A 12,164-nucleotide genomic window follows, 5' to 3' on the forward strand; every position below is an offset into this window, starting at 1 on the left:
TAATAGCGGAGGGTCCTGCATTCAGGACCCTCCTCTATTACCAGGGCAGAGAGAGGCTACAAAATGTTTCTCTCGTTCTGGAGGACCCAAAATGTCAATGCATTATATGAACAGATCATTGATTTCAATGTAAACGGTGTTCATTTCCCTGTTGGTGGCACTGCAGGGAAATTCTGCACTTGCTGCCAGGTTTTCCATAGATTACAGCTGATCTCACTCTGATCAAGGCTTGAGAATGAGATACAACCTCGTAACATTACAACATGATTTCAGCATTTAAGATACTGGACAGCTAAAGGCGGAATCTAGTGACCTGACAGTAGGCAATTTCTTTTCAGATGTCTGAGCGGTTTTTGCATTGGTGTGTCAATAAATGATACGAATGACGATACCACTGATATCTGTTTCTGGTGTCCTTTGTTTTTAAGGATGACCTATTTGAAGCTGAAGATATCAAAGCAGTGAAGAAACCAAAAGAGAAAAAAGTGGCATCAGAAACCAATCTGTTTGATGATAATACTGATATTTTTGCTGATATTACACACAAACCTAAGGAGAAGAAGTCCAAAAAGAAGGCAGAGCCTAAATCCATATTTCATGATGACATGGGTATGTATGGGTTAATCATTGTTATCTTATTAACATACATAGAACCTAACCTTTGCTAAGAAATAGCAAAGGGAGGAAACCTCCAGCTCACCAGTTTGTTGCGTCTCCTGACTTGCTGCTCGGATCCCCGCTACGGCTGGCGGTATGCAATAGAAGAAACAGTAGAAATGATCCAGCGCTAAGTCCAATGGTAATTAAAAAGGAATCGAGGTTCCCATCTTTATTGGAGTAGTATGAATAAAATAGAAGGAAGACGCAGTCCCAAGAGAAAAAATACGAGCGGGCAACTGTGTGCTAGCCTACGCGTTTCGAGCAGCTCCTGTGCTCTTAATCATGGCAAAGAAATGTGAGGACACTAGCCGCCATGTCTGCTTAATAAACGTAGCTGATTAGTACGCAGATAGAACAGGTGAATAATTAACCCTGGTTTGCAATGGTCTCCACCGGAGAAATACACCCTGCATAAAAAAATGTTTGCAATAGTGTGATCTAAGAGGTAAAAACTAAATGAGTACGTTCAGGCACCCTAATTGAATTGTAATAATATGCATGCAGGATCGTAGATTTGGTAATATATACAGCAGACACGGCTATCATGTCCTCACAGTCCTCACAACGTATATCACAGATATTATATATTCGATATACAAGATTTAAAAACAACACATTTAACAATTCAGCCAGATTCTGAATATAACTTCTTCGAATACTTATACCAGCTGATGAAAAAAACATACAAAATCAAAATATATGATTAAAACATGAACGGGAATATAATTCCCGGTACAATAAAAATTAAATTGATTTTCACATGAATGACCTAGGTGAGCCTTATCCGTGTGAAAATACATAATGTAAGTGCTTATAGGTTCATATACAGATTACGGAAAATTGTGTAAAATTGCATGCAGGTTTAATTGGAAATGGTTGGCCAAACTGAATAAGAATAAGGTCTGAATGGAGGTATAATGTGCACATGTGTTATATAATGGAAAAAATATAACGCTCAAAGATTGCTATACTGGTTCATTGTAGGGAAAAGAAGTTAATACCCGTGCTTGCAGTTTATTGATTGTGAACATTCATTTCTGGAAAAAAATTCCTAGAGGTATATATATCAAAAGATCACTCTTTGAGTTAAACGTCTAAATGGTATTATATACTAATGTGTAATACATCTGTTCCTTTAGATATACACAATCATCGACTGCAAGGCGTCATCAGAGACCTATAGTATAACCCCATATGGGACAAGATGTGTCCAAGAAATATACCGCAAGAACATCTATATACACGAACCACCGGACCGATAGGAAGAAAAAAAAATGATTTCTATGTTCAAGTGTACTGAAAAAATATACATCCGTGGATATCAGTTATATTTAATAAAATTAACTACAAAACATTGCTGTCATTAAATAAGATGCGTGCTGTAAACTATCTGATATTGAATGATCTTGGATTTCAACTCATAAGGTGAATATTTTCCCAAAAGAATGATACTTGGACAGCCCAGTATAATTGGTATACATGTCCGGTTGAATACAACCGGCATGAATATAATATAGCTGGGAATAGCTCGTAAACCTGATGGCGCTGTCCACGAGATATGGTGCTGAATGTACTGCAGATGCAGTGTTCGTTATAAGAAAAACCTCTCAGTAAAATATTGATAGCAAAAGATATTAAGTTGGCTGTACAAGATATGCCACCGTTTCATAACCATAGACTTTATTAGGAAATGTAATATTACCAATAAGTACCCGTCCTATTATTGTATGACATCTCTAGAAATCTACTGTGTTGGAACTGGCTTTCGATAATACTAGTATGTACATAAATTCTTAAGCTGACATAATTTGATTGTAATATCGCTGTCCGTAGTGGATAGTCTTTCATATGATCTATATGACAATAGTTTTGGCCCTTTTCTAATGTCCAATTCCTATACCCACGGGCTGCGAGCCTACGACATATTCTGGATTCCTCTTTAGTATATCCTGAATATAGGAATTGGACATTAGAAAGGGCCAAAACTATTGTCAAAAACAAAGATAGAGATAGTCTCCTGTCCATCGAACGCAACACAGACACCACATGCTCTAGCACGACTGACACCAACATACCAACTTTAATATTACAATACAGCAACCAATTTAACCTTATCAGAAATATGGTACTTAAGTATATTCCTTTGTTATATGAGGATGTTAAATTGGAAGAAGTACTAAGCAAGGGTTGTCGTGTTGTATCACGGAGACCTCCTACCCTTGGGAACATGTTAGCCCCCTCGCTTTTGACAACTAGTCTCCCTAAACCCTCATGGTTAACCCACAAAGGGTATTTTAAATGCGGAACACATCCATGTAAGGTCTGTAATTTTTCAAAGATCACTAAAGAGTTTTCAAATTCCTCAAACAATATCAATTTCCCCATCAAATCGTACATTAACTGTAATAGTAACAATGTAGTTTATGTTATAGAATGTACTATTTGTAATTTGAAATATGTGGGATGCACCATAAGGAAATTTAAACTCCGGGTTCTGGAACATCTCAGCTATATCAGGAACCCCAATTTTTTGAATATTTCAAGTGCCTCTAGACATTTCATCTCACAACACAACCGCTGTACAAATTCATTTTGTTGCTATGCAGTGGAAAAAGTTAGAGGCAGTACAAGAGGGGGTAACATCAGACAACGCCTGCTAACAAGGGAGGCCTTTTGGATCTTCTACTTGGAAACACGATTCCCATTGGGTCTAAATGTGAGGAAGGAACTCATGTTTCATTACTGAATAATTAAATCGTAGTAAATTAGTTAATTTTGTCCCCTCAATACTCTTAGTGATTACCATCGTCAGCTATTCAATTTTTCCTATTAGGATGCGATCTCTCTGGATTTATCATTATTTTCAGCACTACACATGGTGGACAGCAACATTGACTACGTGCTGTTCCTACTCCAAATATCTCTCTGACAGTTTTGATAGCATAACTAAGTACATCATGTTGATATGTAGCTTTGCCAACTTGGGGGACCAGTAGCTGAGTTAGTCTAGAGTACATCAAGTACTATTCATCATGTATAAAGGTTTCATAAATAAGTATACAGTTAGCCTATCTCGTCCCCTTAGTATATGGAGGGATTGATATTGTCAACTACATGACTTTTCCCACTAGTACATTATCTATCTGGGCTTATCATCACTTTCAGTACCACTTAAGGTGGACTGTAATATTGACAATGTGATGTTTCTATTTTATAAATATCTCTCTGACATTTCGGATAGAGCAATAGAGCACATTCCTCTGATATTCAGTTTTTTCAATCTAGGGGACCGATTGTTGTGACAGTTTAGATCATATGAAAGACTATCCACTACGGACAGCGATATTACAATCAAATTATGTCAGCTTAAGAATTTATGTACATACTAGTATTATCGAAAGCCAGTTCCAACACAGTAGATTTCTAGAGATGTCATACAATAATAGGACGGGTACTTATTGGTAATATTACATTTCCTAATAAAGTCTATGGTTATGAAACGGTGGCATATCTTGTACAGCCAACTTAATATCTTTTGCTATCAATATTTTACTGAGAGGTTTTTCTTATAACGAACACTGCATCTGCAGTACATTCAGCACCATATCTCGTGGACAGCGCCATCAGGTATACGAGCTATTCCCAGCTATATTATATTCATGCCGGTTGTATTCAACCGGACATGTATACCAATTATACTGGGCTGTCCAAGTATCATTCTTTTGGGAAAATATTCACCTTATGAGTTGAAATCCAAGATCATTCAATATCAGATAGTTTACAGCACGCATCTTATTTAATGACAGCAATGTTTTGTAGTTAATTTTATTAAATATAACTGATATCCACGGATGTATATTTTTTCAGTACACTTGAACATAGAAATCATTTTTTTTTCTTCCTATCGGTCCGGTGGTTCGTGTATATAGATGTTCTTGCGGTATATTTCTTGGACACATCTTGTCCCATATGGGGTTATACTATAGGTCTCTGATGACGCCTTGCAGTCGATGATTGTGTATATCTAAAGGAACAGATGTATTACACATTAGTATATAATACCATTTAGACGTTTAACTCAAAGAGTGATCTTTTGATATATATACCTCTAGGAATTTTTTTCCAGAAATGAATGTTCACAATCAATAAACTGCAAGCACGGGTATTAACTTCTTTTCCCTACAATGAACCAGTATAGCAATCTTTGAGCGTTATATTTTTTCCATTATATAACACATGTGCACATTATACCTCCATTCAGACCTTATTCTTATTCAGTTTGGCCAACCATTTCCAATTAAACCTGCATGCAATTTTACACAATTTTCCGTAATCTGTATATGAACCTATAAGCACTTACATTATGTATTTTCACACGGATAAGGCTCACCTAGGTCATTCATGTGAAAATCAATTTAATTTTTATTGTACCGGGAATTATATTCCCGTTCATGTTTTAATCATATATTTTGATTTTGTATGTTTTTTTCATCAGCTGGTATAAGTATTCGAAGAAGTTATATTCAGAATCTGGCTGAATTGTTAAATGTGTTGTTTTTAAATCTTGTATATCGAATATATAATATCTGTGATATACGTTGTGAGGACATGATAGCCGTGTCTGCTGTATATATTACCAAATCTACGATCCTGCATGCATATTATTACAATTCAATTAGGGTGCCTGAACGTACTCATTTAGTTTTTACCTCTTAGATCACACTATTGCAAACATTTTTTTATGCAGGGTGTATTTCTCCGGTGGAGACCATTGCAAACCAGGGTTAATTATTCACCTGTTCTATCTGCGTACTAATCAGCTACGTTTATTAAGCAGACATGGCGGCTAGTGTCCTCACATTTCTTTGCCATGATTAAGAGCACAGGAGCTGCTCGAAACGCGTAGGCTAGCACACAGTTGCCCGCTCGTATTTTTTCTCTTGGGACTGCGTCTTCCTTCTATTTTATTCATACTACTCCAATAAAGATGGGAACCTCGATTCCTTTTTAATTACCATTGGACTTAGCGCTGGATCATTTCTACTGTTTCTCCTAACCTTTGCTGTTTGTGTCCAATTTTATGGTAAGTTTTTGTTCTTGATTTCAGGAAATGTCAGCACCTCAAGAAAATGTTAAGATTATGCTAAGCCTTAAAGGGAAAGGGCAGCTCTGAAGCCTCATAAAGGGGAGGGCATTTCAAACGTACTTTTTGTCTCGGTCATGCAACTTGCATGATCAAAAAGTCGCATCTACTCCAATATGGTACCAATAAAAACTACAAGTCGTTCCGCAAAAAAAAAGCCCTCATACAACTGCATCGGCGGAAAAATAAAAAAGTTATGGCTCTTCAAATATGGAGACACAAAAACAAATAATTTTGAAAAAGAAGTGTTTTTACTGTGTAAAAGTAGTAAAACATACAAAATCTATACAAATTTGGTATCGTAAGTCTAACAACCCACTGAATAAAGTTATTGTGTTATTTATACCACACGGTAAACGGCGTAGAATTAGGACGCAAAATCGAGGTTTTTTTCTATTCCCCCCCCCCCCCCCAAAAAAAGTTAATAAAAGTTAATCAACAAATTCTATGTACCCCAAAATGGTGCTATTAAAAAATACAACTTGTCCTGCAAAAAACAAGACCTTATACAGCTATGTCGACGCAAAAATAAAAAAGTTACAGCTCTTAGAATGCGACGATGGGAAAAACGTAAAAATTTGCCTGGTCACGAAGGTTTAAAATAGACTGGTCATTAAGGGGTTAAAACAACGGCCGTGTGAAAGTCCACATTGAAATACATGCGTCCGTGTGAATAAGCCCTTACTTAGTAAAACGTAAGACTAGGGCCTGGTATAAAAAGGTAGCGATCTACCTCATCCAGATAGCTACATATAACCGCTGTGTGCTCTACAAGACTGAAGGAGCGCTCCGTTTCCTACAATACCGGGAAAAAATGATAGAGCACTTCCTGTTTGACTCCCCGCACCTGGAGAATCCTTAGTCAGAGGATATCAAAAGGCTCGCTGAGCGCCATTTTCACCCCGTCCCTGCCGCTGAGAACCAAAGATGCCGGTTGTGCAGTAAACATGGACGGAGGAGGGATACCCGGTTTTACTTCCCGATGTGCCCTTCAAAACCAGCCCAGTGCAGCTTTCCCTGTTTTGAGACCTACCACACCGTTTCTAATTATTAGTTTTATATAACATTTAGGGAACACCAAAACACCATATTACAAAGTCAATTTAATGTACTCCTATTTTTTGTTTAGTTTCTGGGCTTTCTAGGGGAGGGAGGGATTTTCATGTTTTCATGGGGAGGTAGGGAAATGTATTTATTTCAGGCTGTAAAACTAATTTTACCCCTTTATAAAAAAAATGTTATAGAATTCTTGGACAATTAAATCCAGGAATTGATTACTCACAAAAGCATTTCTATTATATAATTCTCACAAATTTAAAAAACATTTTTTTTTTCATTAACGCAGTTTATTGTGCAGGAGCCACATCTGTCTGTGCAGAACATGGACCCCACAATTGTTCTTGAAATAAAAAATAAATGTGGGCATTGCATTTATTAGTAGATAAATCCAACACCTGCGGCCCGTGCCGCCCCTGAATTAGTGGAAGTCGTGCATTTTAGCAATGGTTACAAGAATAAATTGGGGATGTATTTCCTTTTTCTTATGACTTTGTCCTGCCACATACGGCTGTTACATTCCTAATTCTGTACCGTGATATTTTTTTGGAGTATCCCTAATAATTGAGCTGTTCCTTATCAATACACCATGGGCTTTGTTACAGTTTTGTTTGGGTTCTTACTGGACTTAGTACACCCAACAATTCTTCTGGAAATACTGACATCATTTTGGGGATTAGTGATCCTTTACTGTTCCTATAGATGGTTTTGGACACTGTCCCTTTATATATTCTGTAGGTGATTGGTTGTTTTGTGCACATAGCGGTTCCTACACTGGCGGGCAGGGGCCTGTTATGGTGTACCGCGTCACATGGCACATTCGTCCCTCATATAGGGAATGATAGAGCTAAAAAGATGTACAACCAGTCACTGAAAAAAAAAAAACCTTGTCATGACAGCCCTGCAGGTGTTCTTCTATCTAGTGAACAGACTCGAGTTTGCATACATTTTCCTCCATTTGTTTGAAGAAATTGCCCGTCACTCCAGTACAGTTTATTTTTTTCTCCTTGATTGATTTTATATTAGAACAGAATTCTGTCCCTATGACATCATAATGGCACAGATGCGGGACAACGGCTTCTTCAGCAAGGCATAGTCATAAATGTACAGGCAAATGGGGGTGTTTTTGAACACATGAGAAACAGGGAGATAGATTTTGGGGCGTGTTTCTTCAGTCTCATGTTCGCTTTACAAAGAAATCTGTCTTTAAAATGATACATTTGTGGAAAAGGTGGAATTAATTAATTTTTCACCTGCTTTGCATTAAATTCAGCAAAAAACTGTGGGGTCAAAATACTCACTACACCTGAATGGGGAGAAGTGTATGACACTGATTGGTCAGCGTCATACACTCCTCTGTACAACACCCAGTTGGTCAAAAGCTAAAAAACGCCCAGTTGGGCATTAAAAAAGTAATTAGCATAAATCTAAAATAAGTCATAACTTGCTCAAAATTGATAATTTTTCTAAATAAAAACACTTCTCTACATTACAGCGCCGACCACATTATGTAGGAGACAGGGCACTTATAGTGTGGTGACCGAGCCTCTTTAAGGGGTCTAGTTTTCTAAATGGGGTCATTTATGCGGGATTTCTGTCATTCTGGCAGCTCAAAGCCTCTCCAAATGTGCAGAGCGGCCTAAACCGCAAAATGTGTCCTGAAAACCTCCGGGTTCTCCATTCTTTTTGGGCCCTGCCGTGTGTCCAGGCTACGCATTATAGCCACAAAGGGGGTATTTTTGATCACAGGAGAAAGGGGGTGATAGATTTTGGGGCGTGTTTCTTCATTCTCATGTTCACTTTGGAAAGAAATCTGTCTCTTAAATTTTTTCACAAATGTATCATTTCAATTATATATTTTTTCACCTGTTTTGCATGAATTCTTACAAAAAAAACCTTTGGGGTCTAAATACTTACAACACCCCTAAATAAATACCTTAAGGGTCTAGTTTTCAAAATGGGGTCATTTTTGGGGGTTTCCATCATTCTGACACTTATGAGCCTCTGAAAACCTGGCTTGATGCAGGAAAACAAAATGTACTTCAAATTTATTACATTTGTAAGTCTTCTAAATTGTAAAAAATTATTATTTTCTTTTACAAAAGTGCTGCTAAAATAAAACAAAGATGGAAATATATATTTAATTAAAAAAAATGTGTACAGTATGTACATATGTGATTTATTTCAGTTCAAAATAGGGGGAAAAAAAATGTATTTGTTCAAAATTTCAGATTTTTGTATTTTTTAATTAATTTACGCAAATTGTATTGGTCTACTTTTACCACCTAAATATATGACCACATGTGACAAAAAAACAATGTCCGAATTATTTGGATATGCAAAACTATTGCAGAGCTAAATAAAGTTGATAAAGTCAGACAAACCAGATTTGAAAAATCCGGCTTGGTCATGAAGGTCCAAACAATTTTGATCATTAAGGGGTTAAATCATTGTTTTGGGGTTTTTTCAAATTGGTAATTCCAATGAGAACTTTTTCAATAAAGTATTTCAGTGCCATTAAAATAGTTTTTTCTTTCCATACAGATGATATATTTTCAGCATCCGTGTCCAATGTAAAGAAGACCAAGTCAAAATCCAAGTCGACTCAGCAGGGGTCTGAAACAAAGGCAGATACTAAGGTTTCTACAGCGTTTGACGATCCCTTAAACGTTCTTGGTAAATGAGAGAGAACGGCCGGCCTTTAGAGAAGAATATATTTGCACAATTTCATGTCATTGCTTCATATTCCAGGCATATTATCCGTAGTCAAATATTTTACTTACAATTTGTAGGCTTTAGGAATGAAAGGTTTTAGGTTTTTTTAAGCACTTAAATGTCTGTGCCAAACTTTCGTACTCCGAAGACCTGATCATCTCAGATGTTGCTGTCTGTATATATAACAAGGGCCATTGTATTGAGCAGGATCACCTCGTCCTGACCATGGCAGGAGACGTTCCATTAGTCCTCAGTTTTTTTCTTTAGTTACACTGGCATTGGAGCTGGGTAAAGTTTACGTATTTTTGCGCAAGAGATTGGGGCTCTATCCTGCAGCCACCTTCTGTTTGTGAATTGCACTGGAAGTAAAATATGGTTATTTACACACGCAGATCTAGTTAGGCCCTGTTCACACCTGCATCAGTGTTTCCGTTCCGCTCTGTCAGAGGAGCAGAACAACGAAAATACTAGCGCCGGCACCGTTGCATTACGGACACCATTGGTGCCCAACGGAACACATTGACTTTAATTAGTTCTGTTGGTTTCAGTCATGTTGTCTGTAGTTTTACCGGAAACCATAGCGCAGCATGCTGCGCAATTGTCTCCAGTATCTTGGGCCGGGTCTGTGACGGAGACCTCTAACGGAGCCTCCAACGCAGATGTGAAGAGGCCCTTAGAAAGTGGACCATTATCCCAGCCAGTGAAAACCATGCACTCTCCTCTCCATCCTATAATATCTGATTTCATCAATTGACAAATGCGTTGTCCACTCTGTTTTTCATTCTACCTAATACCATTTCCAAACGGGGATAAAATAAGTTCCCAGCCGTCTTATTATATTTATTATATCCATATGCACCATGAAGGATTATCGCCCACATTGTGTACAGATCCAACTTAAATCCATAACGCACTACATTTATATCATACTATAAAATCTTTGAATAAAATCATTCTATCCAGATGTCTAACAAATAAAACATAATTCTATATCAGTGGGTCAAAAATATTGTGTATGACATTCGCAACTCTATTTCGATAATTGTGATATATAACACTAAATATTATGGAATTGCTCAAGTAGCAGTTCCCTAAAGTATATTTTCTGAATCCATCCTAAGCAAATGAAGCGGATTGTGTGGCTTTCTATTTACTCCCTTTGTGAACAAATTTGTAGGGCTGAGAGGAATTGGAAATCCATTAGCTGTATAGAGTTGAGTTATTGGTAGCCTATAATCCACTCTGTGGCGCACAGTCCAACAACTCCCCAGATGAAGGCAATCAACTTTATATCATTTTGCAACGGTGTGAAGAAAGACCCAAGTAGCCTCCCTGCAAACAAAGCTTTATTCTGCACCCCCTAGGATAGACCCACTGCCCGGGTAGTAGACTGAGGTTGGCTATACACTTTAGATGGCGGCTATTCCTCCCGACTCCCCCATACACGGCCGAGCGTGAATGTTTTCAATAGGGAAAAGGGAGAAAGCAGCTGTCAGACTCCTGGGAGCGGCTTATCTACTAATGAACAAAAGGATCATGCATGGTTAAATTCAACATGCCCAGTCCAGTCCCGTCGAAATCTGTGGGTTTGGCCGACACATCCAATCTGTATGGCCAGCCTTAGTCTTCTGTGATCGAGCTGTAGAGGTGAAGACCTAAAGCCACATGGCCTTCCTGATTGGTGTGTATCAGTGGCAATCAGTCTCTTGGTGCACACCGACCAAGAGATTGATTGCCAAAAAAGGTATGTGCGTCCTTTCATCGGTTTAAGGCTTTTTTTTTTTTACACGATTGTATTAGAGCTTTATGTAAGAGCCATGTCTTAATATAAAGAAAGTTAGCGTAAAATGCGCCTAATTTATTATGAAAATAAGATTTACGTCAGCCATGAGCTAGTGGAGATTTCTGCCTCAATTTATGCCAGTTTCTGGTGCAAATTCTGATAAATTTGCCTAAACTTAGAAGTAGATTCTAAAGGAGTAGGAAATAAAGGTAGGACTTCTATTTCCTCTTTCTGCTGAATCAACCTTTGGCTCGTCCACATCTAACATAATTGCTGCGTATTTTCCGGAATGAAGGGGCGCGCACCTTCACTACACTGCGGGGCCAGGTGGTGAACCTGCCTAGTACGCTGCCTGGCCCATGTCAATCAAAGGAAGCAGGGAGGGAGGGGGGTTGAACTGGGGAATGACGAGAGATCCTTTTGGAGCAACTATGACGCCCTCGCTGGTCCAAAATGCTAATTTGCATAAAGGTAATAAAGGCTTTTTCGCTTCAAAGGAGGCACTCTGGGGAAAAACATAATACACGTCAGAATCGGGTTAGCCTAATCGATAATAGCCTGTTGGTAGTTGAATACGGACATCTGGTGACAGACTCCCTTTAATATATTATGCTGAGTATAAAGGCGAGAACTGGCAGAAGACCGTACAAGTGCAGTAAAGATAGAAAACTAAGATGCACAAAAATATGAGAGCATCGAAAATCAGCTCAATATTGCATATGTCGGTGAAGAGACTCCAATACTTATCTGCCGGAGATATGCCTCAACCAAGGAAAATTACCTCCAAAGTTCCGGAGTACTCGTGAG

General features: G+C 38.1%; 1 protein-coding gene across 6 annotated transcripts in view; it reads left to right on the top strand.

Moving 5' to 3' along the window:
* LOC142663151 (WASH complex subunit 2C-like) overlaps window positions 1–10,566 on the top strand; it is a 51,824-nt gene extending 41,258 nt beyond the window's left edge. For 5 of the 6 annotated variants that reach the window (XM_075841507.1, XM_075841510.1, XM_075841514.1 and 2 more), the window contains 2 exons: window positions 429–609; window positions 9,404–10,566. In XM_075841507.1, coding sequence (XP_075697622.1) covers window positions 429–609; window positions 9,404–9,543 — 321 coding nt within the window. In that variant the 3' untranslated portion in view covers window positions 9,544–10,566. Of the gene's footprint in view, window positions 1–428; window positions 610–1,799; window positions 1,957–9,403 lie in introns of those variants that run through there. The other variant, XM_075841513.1, reaches the window with a different exon arrangement.
* The last annotated feature ends 1,598 nt before the right edge of the window (window positions 10,567–12,164 follow it).

The sequence above is a fragment of the Rhinoderma darwinii genome, chromosome 11, assembly GCF_050947455.1.
Source record: "Rhinoderma darwinii isolate aRhiDar2 chromosome 11, aRhiDar2.hap1, whole genome shotgun sequence".
In the NCBI taxonomy this organism is placed as follows: Eukaryota; Metazoa; Chordata; class Amphibia; order Anura; family Rhinodermatidae; genus Rhinoderma; species Rhinoderma darwinii.